At 41.1% G+C, this 21,584-nt stretch overlaps 1 protein-coding gene across 1 annotated transcript in view; it reads right to left on the bottom strand.

Moving 5' to 3' along the window:
* htra4 (HtrA serine peptidase 4) overlaps positions 1-21,221 on the bottom strand; it is a 35,868-nt gene extending 14,647 nt beyond the window's left edge. The window contains 4 exon segments of the mRNA XM_060908009.1: positions 5,411-5,605; positions 13,593-13,797; positions 14,046-14,145; positions 20,984-21,221. Coding sequence (XP_060763992.1) covers positions 5,411-5,605; positions 13,593-13,797; positions 14,046-14,145; positions 20,984-21,221 — 738 coding nt within the window.
* Positions 21,222-21,584: the final 363 nt, after the last annotated feature.

Genomic DNA, 21,584 nt, shown 5'->3' with positions numbered 1-21,584 from the left:
AAAACTGATCATTTTAACGGGGTGTGTACACTTTTTATATAGACAAACATTCACCAAAACATCTAAGTGGACATGATAAATGACAATAAAATCAACATTTTTCCCTCAATAACAGATGCAGTAGCAGGTGTTTCAGCCTCTGCTTCACTGAGTATGTTTAATACGAGTTCTTAATTTAACAGTATAAATGTACTTCACAATTACTGGTACTGGTATCAATTCGAGTGCAAATGCCATTATCATCCTTTGGACAAAATAAAGAAATCAAAAAGTAATATATACACCGATCAGCCATAAAATTAAACCCACTAACTGGTGAAGAAGTGAATAACATTTGATTATATCATTACAATGGCACCTGTCAAAGGGGTGGGATATACAACCCTGATTCCAAAAAAGTTGGGACAAAGTACAAATTGTAAATAAAAACAGAATGCAATGATGTGGAAGTTTCAAAATTCCATATTTTATTCAGAATAGAACATATTGTAGATGACATATCAAATGTTTAAACTGAAAAAATGTATCATTTAACTGTTTACCCCTGAATGACGACATATGACGACCCCGTGTATATCCCATAATGACGACATATGATGCCTTGTCAAAACCTTGTCTTTAGACTTTTTTTCTTGTAAATATGTTCTCAGGGTGAACAGTATACACATATACAAGGGTGGCTGTAGCAACTGCTTTAAGGGTTAAAGAGAAAAATTAGGTGATTTTAAATTTCATGACAACAACACATCTCAAAAAAGTTGGGACAAGGCCATGTTTACCACTGTGAGACATCCCCTTTTCTCTTTACAACAGTCTGTAAACGTCTGGGGACTGAGGAGACAAGTTGCTCAAGTTTAGGGATAGGAATGTTAACCCATTCTTGTCTAATGTAGGATTCTAGTTGCTCAACTGTCTTAGGTCTTTTTTGTCGTATCTTCCGTTTTATGATGCGCCAAATGTTTTCTATGGGTGAAAGATCTGGACTGCAGGCTGGCCAGTTCAGTACCCGGACCCTTCTTCTATGCAGCCATGATGCTGTAATTGATGCAGTATGTGGTTTGGCATTGTCATGTTGGAAAATGCAAGGTCTTCCCTGAAAGAGACGTCGTCTGGACGGGAGCATATGTTGCTCTAGAACCTGGATATACCTTTCAGCATTGATGGTGTCTTTCCAGATGTGTAAGCTGCCCATGCCACACGCACTAATGCAACCCCATACCATCAGTGATGCAGGCTTCTGAACTGAGCGCTGATGACAACTTGAGTCGTCCTTCTCCTCTTTAGTCCAAATGACATGGCGTCCCTGATTTCCATAAAGAACTTCAAATTTTGATTCGTCTGACCACAGAACAGTTTTCCACTTTGCCACAGTCCATTTTAAATGAGCCTTGGCCCAGAGAAGACGTCTGCGCTTCTGGATCAAAAGCAGATACTACTTCTAGACTTTCTGTAAAGCTAGCTCTTCTGAATGTTAGATCACTTTTAAACAAGTCATTTTTAATTAATGATCTTATTTGCAAACACAATCTTGATTTTTTGCTTCTAACTGAAACCTGGCTGGATCAAGCAAATAGTGCTTCCACCCTTATTGAAGTAGCTCCCCCAAATTTAAATTTTTTGAATGTTACCCGACAAGGGAAAGGTGGAGGGATCACAAATATATTCAAAGTCTCTTTTCAATGTAAACAATCCTCACTTGGTGATTTTATGTCCTTTGAACACTTATGTGCACTTGTTACATGCTCTCCTAACATATTATTATTAACTATTTATAGGCCTCCGAGACATTCAGCCAAAGTCTTTCTTGAAGAGTTTGGTGAACTGTTATCAGTCATTTGCTTAGAGTTTGATTGTCTTATTATATCTGGGGATTTTAACTTGCATGTAGATAATACTGATAACATTTATGCCAAAGAACTACTTGCAATTATCGACAACTTCAACCTAGTACAACATGTACAGGGGCCGACCCACTCTCGTGGTCATACTCTTGACCTCGTTATCACAAAGGGTCTTACTGTTTCTAATACTGTTGTTGACCTGGCCTTATCCGATCATTTCTGTGTTTTCTTTAATGTTTCTATGTCTCCTCACATTCAGAATAGCTCAACGACTATAGGTAGGAGAGTCATAAAAGACAGCATGTGCTCTCTTTGAGCAAGCTCTCTCGCAGAAATCAACCAAAATGTCAGACTCTGTAGATGATTTACTGGAATTTTTTAATTTAAATATGACCCAAATTATGGATGATATTGCTCCATTCAAAATCAAAAGAGTCAATGATAAGCAGAAAGCACCATGGAAGCAGTACCCGGCTGTTAAACTGCTAAAGAGAGAATGTAGGAAGACTGAAAGAAAATGGCGCAAATCTAAACTTCACATTCATTATCAAATCCATAAGGAGATGCTTTGTAATTATAATTATGAAATTTGTAAAGCAAGACAGTCTTTCTTCTCCAACATCATCAGGAGGAATATGAACAATGCCCGTGTGCTATTTTCAACAGTAGAGAAGCTAACTAATCCCCCACCACAATTAGCACCTGAACTTCTCTCAGTTAATAAATGCAATGAGTTTGCATCCTTTTTCAAAGGTAAAATTGATAAAATACGGCAGAATATTCCTCATAATATATCTCAGTTGCAAAAAATTGAAAAACTGCAATCACCAATGACACAGATAGATAACTTCAGCACAATGTCAGAATTTTGTTTAATTGATTATGAGACTCTTGAAAAAAACTACAAAATCTCAGTTCCTCAACATCTGAATTGGACATTCTGCCCACCAACTTTTTTAAGTCTGTTCTTCATCTTATAATTACAGATGTGCTTCAAATTATAAATACATCCCTGGAGACTGGCGTTGTTCCTGTGTCCCTAAAAAAATCGATGTAAAGCCCCTTCTTAAAAAAAATAATCTGGATCCTTCCGTATTAAATAACTACAGGCCAATATCAAATTTACCATTCATTGGGAAAATCCTTGAAAAAATTGTCTTCAATCAATTAACTGCCTTCTTGATAGCAAACAGCCGTTTTGATAATTTTCAGTCAGGATTTCGTGCCAATCATAGCACTGAAACAGCGCTGATTAAAGTTATAAATGACATACGTCTTAATACTGATGCAGGCAAAACATCGGTCCTGGTATTACTGGACCTCAGTGCAGCTTTTGATACTATTGATCACAACATACTGCTATATCGACTTGAACACTGGGTTGGATTGACTGGTAAAGTTATCAATTGGTTAAATTCATACTTAAAAGATAGAAGCTTCTCTGTTACCCTGGGAAATTGTTCCTCAACGTCAATGTCCTTGACCTGTGGTGTCCCCCAGGGGTTGATTCTTGGACCATTACTTTTCAACCTTTATATGCTCCCACTTGGGCAAATTATCAATAAAAATTCAATTTTGTATCACTGCTATGCAGATGACACCCAAATTTATTTCGCTCTATCACCTAATGATTATGCCCCCCTTGAATGTCTCTACCAGTGTATCGATCAAATCAGTAGCTGGATGTCACAAAATTTTCTTCAGCTGAACACAGATAAAACAGAAGTAATTCTATTTGGAAAAAAAGATGAAAGACTCAAGATTACCACTATTCTTGACACAAAAGGGATGAAAACTAAAGAAATGGTTAAAAATCTTGGTGTTTTCATTGACAGCAAGCTAAACTTTGACAGTCACATGAAAGCAATCACTAAAACGGCATTTTATCACCTAAAAAACATTTCCAAACTAAGAGGACTTATGTCAAAAAATGATCTGGAAAAACTAATACATGCCTTCATCTCTAGTAGGGTTGATTACTGCAATGGCCTTTTCACAGGCCTGCCAAAAAAGACCATCAAACGACTTCAGCTGGTTCAAAATGCAGCGGCGAGGGTTCTCACACGAACAAAAAGAACAGAGCACATTACTCCAATTCTAAGGTCCCTTCACTGGCTTCCAGTAAGCTACAGAATTGACTTTAAAGTATTGCTGCTGGTGTACAAATCTCTAAATGGTACAGGGCCCAATTACCTCTCTGATATGTTGCAGCGGCCTAACCCAATCAGATCTACCAGATCAAAACAGAAAAATTTACTATTAAAACCAGTTGTTAAAACAAAGTATGGTGAAGCAGCTTTTAGCTACTATGCAGTACAGCTATGGAACCAACTGCCAGAGGACATGAAAAATGCTCCTGCTGTTGGCAGCTTCAAATCTAGGTTAAAGACCAAGCTGTTTTCAGATGCTTTCTGTTAAATAATTAATATTGTCTTCTTTTTTTTTTTTTTTTTATAATTTTTACTTTCTCTGCATGTTTTAAATTTACTTTAATTTTAACTTTATTCTATTTTATTCTTTATTCTATTCTGCTGGTTTCTTTTTTTTTCTCCTCCTATTTCTACTTTATTTTATTATTTTATTTCTACTATTGTTTAATTCTTATTATTTTCTTTTAATTCTTTTAATTAATTGTTTTAAAATAAAATAAAATTATTTTATGTAATTTTATTTCTCTATTGTTTACTGTTTTTGTTTTTACTTCTGTAAAGCACATTGAACTGCCATTGTGTATGAAATGTGCTATATAAATAAACTTGCCTTGCCTTGCCTTGCCTTGGATCGTGTTTAGATACGGCTTCTTCTTTGAACTATAGAGTCTTAGCTGGCAACGGCAGATGGCACGGTGAATTGTGTTCACAGATAATGTTCTCTGGAAATATTCCTGAGCCCATTTTGTGATTTCCAATACAGAAGCATGCCTGTATGTGATGCAGTGCCGTCTAAGGGCCCGAAGATCACGGGCACCCAGTATGGTTTTCCGGCCTTGACCCTTACGCACAGAGATTCTTCCAGATTATAAAATCAGGGTCCTTCCAGAACAGGTTGATTTATACAGACATCATGTGACAAATCATGTGACACTTTGCACACAGGTGGATCTTAATCAACCAGTTATGTGACTTATGAAGTGAATTGATTGGACCAGCTCTTATTTAGGGGTTTCATATGAAAGGGTGTGAATACCTATGCACACTCCAGATTTGTGTTTTTTCATCTTAATTATTGCTTGTGTCACAATAAAACAACAATTAGCACCTTTCAAGTGGTAGGCATGTTGTGTAAATCAAATGGTGCTAACCCTCCAAAAATCTATTTTAATTCCAGCTTGTCGTGCGACAAAACAGGACAAATGCCAAGGGGGATGAATACTTTTGCAAGGCACTATAGTTATCAAGTATTATCTATGATACGATTACAGTTATTCACCCTATTTCAAAGCATTTTTATACCTTTCACACTTTAAATAATCTTGTTTTTGTAATATCGTGGTACTTTTGCCTGAACTGTACTGTCACAGGATTTATTCTCTCAGCCAATCCCTTGCTTGTGTCCTTCTTTGCACCTACACTGATGATAGCATCAGTCTGGATGTACTCCATGTCTGAGTTGTGGAGGCCAAGCTCGTGGCTGCTGTGCTGCGTGGTGCTGATGATGCCTGTTGTGACGGTGTTCTGCAGCGAGAACGGACTGCCCACAGCCACCACGAACTCGCCTGGCCACAGGCCAGAGGATCGTTCCAGAGACAGGGCAGGCAAAGCCTCCTATGTGGACAAGAAAAGGAATGTCAGACGCCATCAGTACAACTACAGGTACCAAATTACCCACATACCCGAGAGAAACATTGTCATTTTGACATCTAGTACCCACCAGTGTGGACTGACTGATCGTCTGTTAGTCTAATTTACTAACAGGGTCCATGAAAGATTTTGCTCACATTCTTGTTAATTTTTGGTATTTTGTCCTAAAACAGGGTTGGGTGTATGCAAATACATTAAATAAAGGCTTGTGTCCTGAAACCACTTTGAAAACAGTAACTGCATGTGTAAATGAATCCAACCGAAGGCCAGGTATTAAACTGAAACAAGCCTGTTTGTAGTGTTGTAGTCAAGTCACTAAACCTCGAGTCCGAGTCCAGTCTCAAGTCCCCAGTGTTCAAGTCCAAGTCAAGTCCAAGTCTCATCTCATCTCATTACCTCTAGCCGCTTTATCCTGTTCTACAGGGTCGCAGGCAAGCTGGAGCCTATCCCAGCTAACTACAGGTGAAAGGCGGGGTACACCCTGAACAAGTCACCAGGTCATCGCAGGGCCAAGTCCAAGTCATTAAAGAAAATTTCGAGTTGAGTCTGAGAAAAAGACTCCAACCTGCACCATTTGACGGTGGCTGTTGATGCCTTTATGTGAAAGCGTCTCTGCTACTGTGTTGGACTAATGTTACTGCTTGACTGTCCCAGTTTAGTTACTAGGCTACAGATAAAAAGCTAGTTCATCGCTCAGCAAGCCCTGCCCACTATCAACAGGGTAAATAATATGAGACAGGGTTAACACTAGCTAGTTCATCGCTCAGCAAGCCCCGCCCACTATCAACAGAGCAATGAACATAGCATGTCACTTCCTTCTCTGGGTGGAGTCTTGCCAAATGACGATTGAAGTTCGAGGTTGTCCCCGTCGTCTCCTCGATAGTTCTTCTACATATGGAACACATAGCAATGCATTTTTTCCCACTGCACGAGAAGTCTGTATAAGCAAAGCGGACAATCCTAGAGGCGTCTCTCCAGGCATTTTAGTGCCATTAACGTTAGTTCGTTCCTGAACATGATGTATAAACAGGTGAATGTGCATTCTCTTGCACAAAATTAATAAAAAAAAATAATGTAGATATAAATATCGCAAGGTGGTGTAGTGGTTAGCGCTGTCGCCTCACAGCAAGAAGGTCCGGGTTCGAGCCCCGTGGCCGGTGAGGGCCTTTCTGTGTGGAGTTTGCATGTTGTCCGCGTGGGTTTCCTCTGGGTGCTCTGGTTTCCCCCACAGTCCAAAGACATGCAGGTTAGGTTAACTGGTGACTCTAAATTGAGCGTAGGTGTGAATGTGAGCGTGAATGGTTGTCTGTGTCTATGTGTCAGCCCTGTGATGACCTGGCGACTTGTCCAGGGTGTACCCCACCTCTTGCCCGTAGTCAGCTGGGATAGGCTCCTGTGACCCTGTAGAACAGGATAAAGCAGCTAGAGATAAATATCTTATGCCAAATTATTATGGCATGTTGCAAAAAATAAAGAAAAAATCAGTCCCCTCATCTCCAATTCACGAGTCCGAATGAAGTTAATGCACGAGTCTGAGTCATCAGTGCTCAAGTCCAAGTCAAGTCACGAGTCCTTAAAATTACAGCACGAGTCGGACTTGAGTACTACAAGCCTGCCTGTTTGTGCCACTAAAAGCCAAAAGCATTTGAAATTAAAGTTGTGTCAGAATCTCAGGTTTCTCCAAATTATAATATTATCACGATATCTTTTTAAATCTGTGTATGTTTTGTAATTTTGACGCGTCTCAGTGCTTTTAGCTTGTGTTACACATGATATGTAATTAGTGATACTTGTTTTACTTTTCCAGAAGTTGTTTCATTCCACAAGTTTTCAAGTGACATCACTGACACATTTCTTTTCTAAAAAAAAAAAAAAATCTAAATCACCCGCAAACATAATTAACCAGATTTATTTCAGCTCTCAGTGAATCAGGGCTTCTGTCTGCTTTTCTGAAGAACAAGAATTAGTCACTGATTAAACACTTTTTTTTAAATTCAGGAAAGTCAGACTTAGTTTACAGTCATATTTCTAGAAACCTACTAGAATAAAACCTGAAGCAAAATTAAGAAAAAAAAAATGCTGTCAGTTATTAAAAATTACTCTCCATTGTAAGTAGCTTTCGGTATAATTTCAGAGAGTGACTTTAATTTGAAGTCTGATATGTGTGCGTTGTAATTAGTAATGTCTTGGCAAAAAAAAAAAGGGAGCTGCGGATTGAAAAGCAATAAAAAAAAATAAAATAAAACACCACCCATCTGCACTCCTGCAGCATTGCTGGAAAGCTTTTTGCCGAGAAAAGTAAAAGACTGCATGGAAACATGTCTCTGCCTGTCTTCTTTTGTCTGTGCCTAGTGGGGAGAGTTTTATAGTCCAGAGAATGACACTCTCACTTTATTACCTGCTCTCCACAGGCACAATGCCTCGCTCCGTCCCTGCCTTTCCCTCTCCAGGGTGCCGGCAGCGATGGATCTTCTTCCATCTGCTGAAAACGTTTTCGTCCGTCTCATGAAGTCTGTACACTGCTTGTGACTGATTACTATTGAGTCATATGCTGTCGTCTTGCACTGGTCTTCAGTATGACAGGATGGGATTTGATCAGAAGCTGTGATCAGAACAATGCCAAGGCAATGTTAACTCGTCTGTTCTGCTAAACTCTGACGCAGCTCCATGCTAGAAATGTTTCTTGTTCCAGATGCCTTAGCCACCGAATGGCGTGAGGCAAAATTATACATTTATATCAGAACAACTGAGGAATGAAAGGCAAAATATCGATCATGTCAAGGACTGGAATGGAATCTTGCTGAGATGTTTATGTGACTCCTCCTGGATTAATTGGCTTCCTGATCCTTTGATATTACTCAATGGCTAGGTAACGATCCACAATGGTGAAGCACACTGCTGTGACCAGTGGCGGCCCAAGCCTATTAGGCAAATTTTTCTTTTCACCTAATGGCCTTCCCTGAGGCAAAGTCACAGAGAAACAAACATCACCAATTACTGGGTTTGGGTTTCAGCTTGCATCTTCAAACTGCAGTTTGTTTTTTGTTTATTTTGTACAGTTTATCTACATTTTTGGGACATAACCTGCTAGAGTGCATGCTATTCTTTATATGGTCTTATCATTTTTAATTTGCAAATCATGGTTTTGATCAAAACACTTGAAATTTGAAATCATATTTGTGGCAGGGCGGCACGGTGGTGTAGTGGTTAGCGCTGTCGCCTCACAGCAAGAAGGTCCGGGTTCGAGCCCCGGGGCCGGCGAGGGCCTTTCTGTGTGGAGTTTGCATGTTCTCCCCGTGTCCGCGTGGGTTTCCTCCGGGTTTCCCCCACAGTCCAAAGACATGCAGGTTAGGTTAACTGGTGACTCTAAATTGACCGTAGGTGTGAATGTGAGTGTGAATGGTTGTCTGTGTCTATGTGTCAGCCCTGTGATGACCTGGCGACTTGTCCAGGGTGTACCCTGCCTTTCGCCCGTAGTCAGCTGGGATAGGCTCCAGCTTGCCTGCGACCCTGTAGGACAGGATAAAGCGGCTACAGATAATGAGATGAGATGAGATTTGTGGCAGATCACAGAATCCAGGGACACATGTCGGCCCGGGGGCATTTTGAGTTATCGACAGATTCAGAAAGTACAGTTTCTAAGCTTTCCAATGATGCCTTCCATGTGAAGATCTGACAATATTTGAAGAATGTGTGGCCTTTTGAAAGTGTATACTTCTTAAAACAGAAAAGGGAGAAAATCGCCCTCAAAGTTTTCCATCTCAGCTACTCTGGGTGCAGGGCGGGCACATAATGGTGCTCATTTGCATGACATTAAGGAAAGCCCTACCCCTTACGAGCTAGCACGATACTACTTTCATGTAAACAAAGATCACCACGTCAATTTTCCTTCCATGCAAAGTATGCCCAACACAATTATGAAGTACAAAAATAAGTCCTAAAGTATACTTTAACGTTTTGTGGTTGAAAAATTACTCACACCGTAAGAAAGAAAGATTGCACGATGATGACACAACTAACACAACACTAGTTTCATGTAAAGCCTCAGTCACAACCGGCCGTACCGTGCTCCTACGGCCGGTCTACACGCAAAAAACGCAAGAAACACACGGAGAGCGCGCATGAAACGCACGAGAGCACGCGTGTGAAAAGCACGAGAGCGCGCATGTGATGTGCTGATTTTCGAGCCGCAGACCGGCCGCAGAGGTTCTTTGTCATGTCAAACAAACTCTACGGGCGCTTACGTTTTTTTCAGGTTGCAAGACAAACTTACGGCCAACGCGCGTCTTTCTCCGTGAACAAAAAAAACCCGCAGCGATTTGGGAAACGCCAAAAATCACACGGCCAAAAAATCATACGTCCGGTTGTGACCTAGGCTTAACCAAACCACAACACTCTCCGTTACATGCAAAAATAACCACACAGCCTTAGATTAATAAACTCACCCCATCAGAAAGAGAAACGGCGCCTTGCACACACCAATGCCTCCGATGGAATGTAAGCCTAGAACGGTCCGTGTATCATCCGATCATTCAAGTATTCCATTCAATCTGGAAAACGAGGTTGCGTTTTTTTTTTGCTAGAAATGGTGATCTCCGATGTAAATACCGAGTGTCTGTTTGCTTCGTGGTGTTTCAGTTCTGTGCTCTGTTTAGTAACTCATTCCATAGTGAAATCACATGCCTGTATGCAGGTTAAGTAGCCATGCGCTCAACTCGGATCATGCAGCTGATTCGCGGGAAAAAAAAAAACAAATGACTTAAATCTTCATGTGAATGGCCCATATGGTAATTTACCCCAGCAGGCTACAGTCCTGACAAAAACGAGACAATTTGCAACAAAAAAATGTATGCTTTTCCAACAAAACAATCTATTATCTGAAATACTGATTGCATTCTTCAAGATCTCAACTTGCACATGATGGAAAAAAAAACAAAAATCACAAATTTCGAAAAAAAAATGCTTCTTTTGCGATTATCTCGGATTCGTTTCGGCCGACATGTGTCCCTGGATTCGGTGAGGGGTCACATTTGTTCTCTTTGCTGACAGCAGTATTGTCAATTTAGATTTGGCAACTTTTTTCGACCTTTATTGACCTTTATTTCAAAAAGAGGCTAGCACCAAATATAATGAATTTTATGGAGCAGACGATAACAAGCGTCCTGCAATTGATACGGCTCTCCAGCTCACATTACAGCTGATGGTCATGAGTTGAGAGTGCAGGTTCAATCAACTCGCAACCAGTATCTGAAGTGTAAACTGATGTTCCCAACAACCCTGGGCACTGAACACCATTGTTCCCAATTACCAGTCACTGATCACCATTGTTCCCAAAGACCAATCACTGATCACAGTTGTTCCCAAAGACCAATCATTGATCACCATTGTTCCCAATTACCAGCCACTGACACCACTGCCCCAATGACCAGGGGCGTTGCCAGAAATTTTGGGCCCCATGAAAGATTAGAATTTTGGGCCCCCCAACTTTGCCCACCCTCGTCACAATTGCACTATTGTCATTATTTGACTTTTGATAGCCCATGGACCTTGAGTTTGTGACTTTGTTACTACATTTTATGTATTAACCTACCAGGGACTAGATGAAAACTGGTCAGTGACTAATTCTGGTGCATTTACAATCACAAATGAAAATTCAAGATTTTGCCACATGCCTTCTTGTGCTAGGACAATTGGTAGTGAAATGTGTGATGTGACTGCTAATAAATCATAGAAAAAGTTTTCTACCCAGCATCAAAATACCTATGGAAATCCCATGGATTGTTATGTGTTAGGTAGAAAGCTGTGTGTACTGTTCTGCAAAAAGGGAATATGTTCAAAGCAAACTGTGTCTAGACAGAAATTTGAGCGTAAGCAGAGTTAGACTATTGGTTGCCCCTCCATGGACCAGGAGTTTTTGACCTTGTTTTCTAATTTACACTTTTATATTGTTTGACCAGTAGATGGCGGTATAAGCCCAGACATAATTCAGGCCAATATAAGCCCATACATAAAAAGAAAAAAGGAAATAAAATGGTGAATGATGCAGCAGTTATTATTGAGTTGACTGTAAATAAACATAACCAACATTATTTAACACACTGCTTTGAACTCTTCTTCATTCAAGTGTGCAAAATTGGGCTACTTAGTATGGAGTTCCAGAAAACATCAGTAATCACAATTTCCTGCCTTGATCAATAACTAGGCAACAGTTATTTCATACAACATAATGCGCTGCAAGAAATCCACTGAGAGTTTATGCTTTCTTTTAGGCAGCACTCATTTACTGTCAAAGCAAATATTTAGATAAATATTTAGAACGTGTGAACATTCCACACACGTAACCATGTCAAACACTTGACTGGTGTCCATTATTAGCAACACTTTAATCTAGCAAACTGTATATGGCACTCGCTCATTAAAAACTTCAATCCTAAAGCATTTATGGGTTGTATTGCTGCTTAGCTCCTTCTCCAAAGGGGGGTTCAGTGGTTTGGTAGGGCGGAGGTCCCCCTGAGGCTGAATCTGTGCATATTTAGGGCACCCCATTAGTTATGAAACTGGTTATTAGCACTAGTTATTAGCACCAGCATAACGTAATATTTCATCTTGTTTATCACACAAGTCAGTTCAGTTATTAAAATGGAAAAAATGTCACTGTACAAACTGTAAAAGTGTTCTCTTGATAGGCTAATCCAACCACGTTCATACTGTTCATTTACCATTCGCTAATATTTTGAACACACATGTGAGCGATAGCTACATTTCTTTGGGAAAAACGGAGTGACCAGTTGCCTGCCTCTCCGGTCCCTCTCAGCTTTCAGCTGCCTTTCTTTATGTTTTTGACAGCCACTCTTCATATTTAGCGATCATAGACTGTACGCACTCCACTGCTGGCTGGCTGGCTGCTGCACCGCGACACAGCAGCAAGTAGCGTTGCACTGATCAGCACACAGATTTAACGCATCACGCTTCTACCAGAACTGGACCGTACCATTTCGCAAAAGGGGGAGGGTTAAATGACGATATGTTGAAGAACTCAAGAAATAGACAACCTTGTTCAATTAGCTTGTTTTACCAGATGGAATATTGCATTGTTGTTATTTCAAAAGTCTTATTAAAATCATTAAAAGCATATTATCAGCCCCTTAAAGGGCCCCATGGCAGTGCTGGGCCCCTAGAATTGTTCTAACCTTCCCCCCCCCTGGCGGCGCCCATGCCAATGACCAATCACTGATCATCATTGTTCCCAGAGACAAATCACTGATCACCATTTTACCCAACAACCAATCACTGGCCACCATTGTTCCCAATTACCAGCCACTGACACCACTGTCCCCAATGACCAATCACTGATCACCAATGTTTACAAAGACCAATCACTGATCACCATTGTTCACAAAGACCAATCATTGATCACCATTTTACCCAACAACTAGTCACTGATCACCATTGTTCCCAATTACTAGCCACTGACACCACTGTCCCCAATGACCAATCACTTATCACCATTGTTCACAAAGACCAATCATTGATCACCATTTTACCCAGCAACCAGTCACTGATCACCATTGTTCCCAATTACCAGCCACTGACACCACTGTCCCCAATGACCAATCACTGATCACCAATGTTCACAAAGACCAATCACTGATTAACATTGTTCCCAATGACAAATTACTGATCACTATTGTTCAGAAAGACCAAAAATTGATCACCATTGTCCACAAAGGCCAGCCACTGATCGCCATTGTACCCAATGCTCACACCACTGTACCCAATGACCAATCACTGGTTACTGTTGCTCCCAATAACCAATCACTGATCACCATTGAACCCAATGACCAATCACTGAACAGGACCGTTCACAAAGACCAATCACTGATCACCATTGTTCCCAACAATCAATCACATGCTAATGCTCACCTTTATGAAGTAGTATAATCCAACCCACCTCTGAGTCAATCTTAATCAGAGCGATGTCTATTTTCTGGTCCACGTCCTTGACCATAGCATCATAACAGACACCGCTGTTCAGCTCCACTTTAATTCACTGTTTGTTGGATAGTAGATGGGTGTTGTTGACTATCCAGCCATCTTCTGACACAATAAACCCTGAGCCAGTGGAGATTGGCATTTCTTGGTTCAAGTATGGCAGTCTGAGGAAACTAGAAGCAGAAGAACTTGACTGAAATGTGTAGGAACTTTGTGACTCTCTGCTCACTTTGTGCACTTTGTTGAAAGTATTATAGCTTGACATTATTATACAGCTTAATCCAGGTCTGTTAGACAAGTGAGAGCACTCAAACTGACCCCTTGAGCTTGATAAGGTGCTCTAGAAGACCTCAGTTATTACCCTTCATTGTGCTGTAAGTCTGGATCTGATTGGCCAATGACTTCTCCTCACCTTCTGAATAGCTCCAGATGAACAACTGCAGGAGCAATCTTGTCCACAATGTCTGCTATGAAGTTGAATTTGTAGCACATGCTGCTGAAGTTCTGAGAACCTGTTGAGGTAAAACCACACAATTTGACTTGAATTCACTTTAGCATAATGACTTTCAATACATATTAACAGAGACAAAGCCTGGAAGGTTTCAAAGTCCTTCCCATGCCACAAGACACCTTGGTTGGTGCTGATCTACGTCTCAGTAGGTCTCAGCCTCTTGCCTATTACATAGCTTGGGGTACAGTGGGGGGCTGGTCCTCTGGTAACTGCGAGAGATTGACTACCTACTCGCATCTGTATTGCGGTGCCTCGCCAGATGGCAGTAGGTACCATTATTATGATGGTCTTTGGTATGACCCAACTGCAAGTAGAACTCATGGTCTCCTGATTGAAAGGTGGTCACGCTAACCACTAGGTCAATTCACGGTCTGGAAGAAAGTAAGAGAAAGTAAACAGCCATAAGTTTTTTCATACCAGGATTACATTATAGATGATGTACACTGGTATAGCTCAGATTTTTATTAACATAGAGCATGCTGTATGTTCTTTGGAAGCCTTGAAAGCACAGTTTTTTCAGTGTCACCCCATTCCCAAGCATGTCCTTCCAAAAGTGGCTTGATGCAAAACACATACAGAAAATTAATCTACGACTTTGCCAAGATTCAGTTTTGTCAGATGACCTCGCCCTCATCACATAATTTTTATCACTATTTCAGCAACCCTATTCATTCTTTTGTTAAAACCTGGCTTTATTCCTCCAATAACACCCAGAAACAAAACTGATACTGTATTGGGAAAAAAATGTAACAATAAGACATTGGATTGTTGTATAACATTAAAACTGCACTGAACCCATCACCAGCTCTGTATATGTTCTGTACGCCCACCAGCCCATATGCAGTCAGGCAAGAACAAAAAAATCATATTGTTCAGGGCCACAAGAGCACCATGTGCAAACAAGCCTCATGTCAGAGCATTAAAGCTGGCCCGTGGGCGCCTGCTGCACGCGAGATAGCCTGCCAGAGGTGTTTTCACTGCCTTAAATTGATGTGGGATGCTTATCTGCGCTCTCTCCAGGGTAAGCTGCAGGATGTAAACAGTGTGCAAATATGTTTGATGGGTCCCTGTAATGTAGAGAAATGAAAAATTCTGAGCACAGGCAGTTTCTGTATTTGGAAGGTTCTCCAAATGACATAGTACAGTTGGGTGCCATCGGCTCTCCTGTTTATGTGTGTATATATATATATATATATATATATAATCTCATCATCTCTAGCCGCTTTATCCTTCTACAGGGTCGCAGGCAAGCTGGAGCCTATCCCAGCTGACTACGGGCGAAAGGCGGGGTACACCCTGTACAAGTCGCCAGGTCATCACAGGGCTGACACATAGACACAGACAACCATTCACACTCACATTCACACCTACGGTCAATTTAGAGTCACCAGTTAACCTAACCTGCATGTCTTTGGACTGTGGGGGAAACCGGAGCACCCGGAGGAAACCCACGCAGACACAGGGAGAACATGCAAACTCCACACAGAAAGGCCCTCGCCGGCCACGGGGCTCGAACCCAGGACCTTCTTGCTGTGAGGCGACAGCACTAACCACTACACCACCGTGCCGCCCCTCCCTCTCTCTCTCTCTCTCTATATATATATATATATATATATATATGAACAGTTATTCCACGAAATCGAGTCGTACGTGAGCCGATAGCCGATGAGGCGCACAGCACCAAATAGTCTATAAGCCATGTACGACGTGACTGTGTAGAATAACTGTTTTATTCTATCCACATTCACTAGATTTTGATAAACAGAGCATTTTTCTTTTTCTTTTTTGCAAATTCAATCAAAAAATCTTTATACAAAACGTCCGCAAAATTGTTTCCGCTTAGAATGTAAACAAACGGGCGAAATGACTAACAATTTATGAAAAAAGCTATAATAATAATTCTTGAAACATAAAAAAGATACATTCTTACTATCAAATACTTTCATTCCATATTTTGTTGCTTTTTTTGTATTTTTTGGAGTTTTGTTTTAGAGTAGTTTTTATTTCATCCTCGGTTGGTTCAGTAACACGCGCCGCCATTTTCTTCTCCTTCTTTAGGGTTTTTTTGGTGGTTGGCAAATCAACTTAAAGGTGCATTACTGTACCTCCACTGACTGGGCTGGAGTGTGGAACAGGAGATATTGGTGGAAAAAAAAACAATTATATTCTTTTAACTATTTCTGTTTCTTTTAAATACTTGATAGCAAAGTGATATATCTGACTTGATGTGCGCCACCATTTTGTTTCTCTCTACTCACGGTATATGAGCTGATAGCCTAGTAGTAGAGTAGCCAATCAGAGTGTGCAATTGCTCATATCCAGGGAATGTGGATAGAACATATACAGTATATATATATATTTCCCCTCTGTGTAATGCAGCATGATAGAACACATGAGTAACTGAATACTCATCTACAGCTGGGCCTGTTACTAGGAATTCTTTTGAACACATCATGGATAGAACTGAAGTTTCAAAGAAAGCCCATACTCCTGTCATCAATGAAGTGATTCTGATTAACCCCAATTTAGATCAACTGTATCAGCAGTTGGGGGGGGGGGGTTAGGTATCTTGCTCAAGGGCACTTCAGCCATTCCTGCTAGTCTAGAGAATTGAACTAGCAACCTTTTGGTCCCAAAGCTGCTTCTCTAACCATTAGGCCATGGCTTCCCCATGCAGCATAAGCTAAATCATAGTTAAAGTTACAGTAAGATGATTGGCAGCACTGCAAGCTATTAAAGTTGTCCTGACATTAAAACAGCTCTGTAATATGGTCCCATTTCTTTTCCAGAGTTTTATAGGAATCCCAATAAATCCATTACCACATAAACACCTCCTGTTACGTTTTCATGAGGAGTCTTCTTTTAATTTTTCATGAAGTTGTAAAGTTTGACTCCTGCCTCACTGACACGTGAACCCGTGAATAACTTTCACTGTTCTCAAAATACTGTGCAGGTTTGTAATCTTAAATAAAGGTCAAGTAATACTTTACGGTGTGCTATTTTTCAAATTATTTAAATTTAATTAGAAAAAAAAATGGGCATATCCACAACTTTGCTGAACTCTGTCCTTTCTCATGATTCATTGCTGCATCATAGCAGAAGCCGGGAGCTTTCTTCCGCTCCACTGTGTTGACGTTTGTAGCTAATGCTAATTGCTAGGTCGGTAAGCTCAAAGATGGCTAAAAGATGGTTCCAATTTTCTGACGTGTTCTGGGGATAATACAATCAGAGTGCCCCATCTGTCTACCCTCATGAAATGGATAGACAACATGAAGTTGTGGCCTGACGTCAGCTATGTTGACATTGTCAGTGATTTTATTCTTAGTGAGGGCATTGATGGTGAGGAGCTAAGGAATTACAAAAGCACGGAGGTGAACAATTATGTACACCGTAATAAAATTGGCAACATTATGTATAAAAGAGAGGGTGAGTTTGTTTGCTTAAAGGTTGACGTTGAGCCTAGCCAGAGCAAAAAAAAAAAAGGGAAATACTGCAGTCATGCAGCAGCTATCATCTGAAAGGTAGGCTATGTCAGAGTAGAGTAATTCACTGTATTATTGTATTGGTTTACTTACTTATAAGGGTAGTGGAGGTTGGTTTCCCAGCCTGAGGAGCAGTAAGGTATCTCCTCCCCACCACAGCCTGGGGGTGGTGCCATGGGAGGCTGGTACCTAGCACCCTTTTAGTCTCCCAAATCTAGGTATGCATCTGTTCTGGAATCCAGTGGCTGCCTAGTCGGCAGTACCTCTGTGTCTGCCAATATTTGGCGGCAGATACTATTGTTGCTGAGTCTTGGGTAGATGGGGCTCGTCAGCCTTGGAAGGCAATCCATCTAGGGGAAAGAAAACCCTGATCCCAAACCTCTGCTGCCTTGCGGCCATACCCCCTCATGGGAAAGGCTTCGGGAGTCAACCCTGAGGAAAAATCCGGAGCCGGAGTCCCTAAGGCAGTCCGTGGCTGTGTACAGCAACGTTCTGGCAACTCCTGTGATGGCGCTGGAACCATGTGTATTGGCATTTGCCTTTGCATTGGAGTATTTCAGTGACGTGGAGAGGGGGGACCTGCTGCATGGGTAACAGCTTGTCCTCCATATCAACATACCCAGGCTTTGTGCACTGGAGAGGACACTCCAGCTTCGCTATGCAGTGTTGACAAAACACGGGAAGCAGCAGTCTACCAGTTATAAGTCTTGCAGCTTGATTGGCATATAGTTAGGCACCAGAGGCTGCTTCTGACGGTGGGAGAGATCATCGCGCCTCATTGGGCAGCTACTGCCTGCCTCAAGCTGGGCAATCCCCAGCCAATAGACTCTCCCTGTCATCTTTTGAGCTGCCACTATCTTCAACCTGAATAAACAAACAATTGAAAAGATGAAGTTGGATGCTAATGCTATTGTTGATTATATCGAAACTATGCAATGGCATCTAGGAAAACCCTTCACACTGTGCACTGACATATGCTTGATTAACATTTGTTTAATAGTATTATTTGGAACGACAGCCTTTAAACCTGTACTTATACCTGAAAATTCTATTTTTAAAAACCAGCCAAAACTTTGGATAAACATAGCATTTGATACCTAGGCTACAGTCCACCTGGTTCTCAGTCTCGCTCGGTGATAACGTGACATGAACGTTACTGCTGCTGCTTGCAGTTGCACTGCTGCCAAAAAGCTCTGTGAGCTTTCTACATTTTGAAGCATCTTCTTTAAGTGACTTCACTTTCTTTTGTTTTAATTTTTCCCATCCACCTTTCTCCTTACATTTTCTGCTTGCCATCTTTCTGTTGACAGACACTAATGTTACTCTTCGTTGTTGGCTTTTTGGCCTATGGAATAATGATTGACAGATAAATTATCGTCTTAGCGCCACCTGTTGTTAGTTGATAGACTGAAAATTTTGGTTATTGAACAGGGCCAACGGCTGTAGACCGGACAGCTGTTCTGGACTTTTCTAGAACGCACAGATTGCCAGTCCGCCCCTGATCCAAGTTGTTATCAGCGCTCAGTTCAGAAGCCTGCATCTCTGATGGTATGGGGTTGCATTAGTGCGTATGGCATGGGCAGCTTACACGTCTGGAAAGACACCATCAATGCTGAAAGGTATATCCAGGTTCTAGAGCAACATATGCTCCCATCCAGACGATGTCTCTTTCAGGGAAGACCTTGCATTTTCCAACATGACAATGCCAAACCACATACTGCATCAATTACAGCATCATGGCTGCGTAGAAGAAGGGTCCGGGTACTGAACTGGCCAGCCTGCAGTCCAGATCTTTCACCCATAGAAAACATTTGGCACATCATAAAACAGAAGATACGACAAAAAAGCCCTAAGACAGTTGAGCAAGTAGAATACATTAGACAAGAATGGGTTAACATTCCTATCCCTAAACTTGAGCAACTTGTCTCCTCAGTCCCCAGACGTTTACAGACTGTTGTAAAGAGAAAAGGGGATGTCTCACAGTGGGAAACATGGCCTTGTCCCAACTTTTTTGGGATGTGTTGTTGACATGAAATTTAAAATCACCTAATTTTTCTCTTTAAATGATGCATTTTCTCAATTTAAACATTTGATATGTCATCTATGTTCTATTCTGAATAAAATATGGAATTTTGAAACTTCCACATCATTGCATTCCGTTTTTATTTACAATTTGTACTTTGTCCCAACTTTTTTGGAATCAGGGTTGTAGATCTTACGTAAGTATAACTGAAGCAGTGCATTCAGGTACATTTAACACAAAGTTAGGCTTTAATATTACTTCTGTATGGAAATAAAACAATTAAATATTTTGCTGTAGCAAAGTCAAGTGGAGTGAATGTTTTTCCTTGTAGGCGTGTCCTCTTCGTTTTACCTTCCATACACATCTTCATTTCAGTCAACACGAAAACCTGCCTTGACATTTGCTGGATGTGATTATCCTCCAGGTGGCCAGGAAGTTTCCTGCTTTGGCTGTCTCGAAGCTGTATTATTATCATCTACAGTATGTGTGATGCAGCAACAAAACTTGGCTTGAAATGAATGTTTTCAAATAATAATAATAATGCAAAAAGGCACTTTTTTCGTGATTTGGAAGAAACAGAATTTAGGTTTTACATCCAGTTTATGCTAGAACTCATCATTTTGCCAAAATATTTCCCAAGGTTTCTGCAGAAATCAGCAAATCTAATTTTATGCTTTTTAATGTCCTTTTAGGGCGACACGGTGGTGTAGTGATTAGCGCTGTCGCCTCGCAGCAAGAAGGTCCGGGTTCGAGCCCTGTGGCTGGTGAGGGCCTTTCTGTGCGGAGCTTGCATCGTGTCCAGGTGGGTTTGCTCCGGTGTCCCCCACAGTCCAAAGACATGCAGGTTAGGTTAACTGGTGACTCTAAATTGACCGTAGGTGTGAATGTGAGTGTGAATGGTTGTCTGTGTCTATGTGTCAGCCCTGTGATGACCTGGCAACTTGTCCAGGGTGTACCCCGCCTTTCGCCCGTAGTCAGCTGGGATAGGCTCCAGCTTGCCTGTGACCCTGTAGAAGGATCAAGCGGCTAGATATAATGAGATGAGATGAGGATTAATGCATGTGCCTTAGTTTGCTAGCTTTTGATTCTGACTCGACATTGTTCAGTTCACTGCATTTGTCCTTGTATCTCTTCCTTAGAGTATTAGATTATGTAATCATCGACCAAAAAAATCAAACGTGGACATCTAGATGTTTATTTTTTTGTTGACTGGTTGAAACTCTCATCAAACATCAGTCCAAAGGGTCCTGCATTGTTAACTGAAGAAATCAGTTCATTTTTGAAGTGTTGGGCAAATCCAAGCTTTAAAATATAGCTAGTTTTGTCCTTTCCACAGGTGAAAGATTTGGCTATTTCTGAATCCTGAAACATCGCCTGGAACAACTCAGAAACACCTTTGTTGGACGCGTATGAGTGGTGCTGCATGGCAGTGTTCAGACACCAGAACACCTCCACCTGCAGCATCACGTTCGATCCAAATGATGCTCGAAGGTTGCTCGATTTTCCTATGGTAGCGGCTCCACTGGAAGTGGTGGTCACTACAGCAGCAGTTGTACTGTTTGTGGTGGTCATAGTAGTTGCTGAAGGCGTTCCTTTGTTGGTCACAGAAAAGTAACTAGGCACAGTTAACTGCTGTCTGCCTTTTTACAGCCGATTTGTAGCTATCGGACTGCATTGTGAGATTTAACGGTGTTGACACCCAGTGTACCTAGCTTAAATTTTTTTTTTTCACAAACACTGCAAAATCCTTCTTCATCTTGATCAACAGGCTTCAACCATGTCCTCAAGTCCTTGTTTTCCAGCCACTTTTGCTGGAATTTGCATTTCCCTATTTCTTCTCTGCTCTAAGTTTGCCTCCTCCTGGTCCAGCTCGCCACTGTCCAAACATCCAGTGTTATGGCAATTCTGCACCAAATATACCCCATCCATCCATTA

The sequence above is a fragment of the Neoarius graeffei genome, chromosome 24, assembly GCF_027579695.1.
Source record: "Neoarius graeffei isolate fNeoGra1 chromosome 24, fNeoGra1.pri, whole genome shotgun sequence".
In the NCBI taxonomy this organism is placed as follows: Eukaryota; Metazoa; Chordata; class Actinopteri; order Siluriformes; family Ariidae; genus Neoarius; species Neoarius graeffei.
This window is presented reverse-complemented; position numbering and strand designations above follow the sequence as displayed.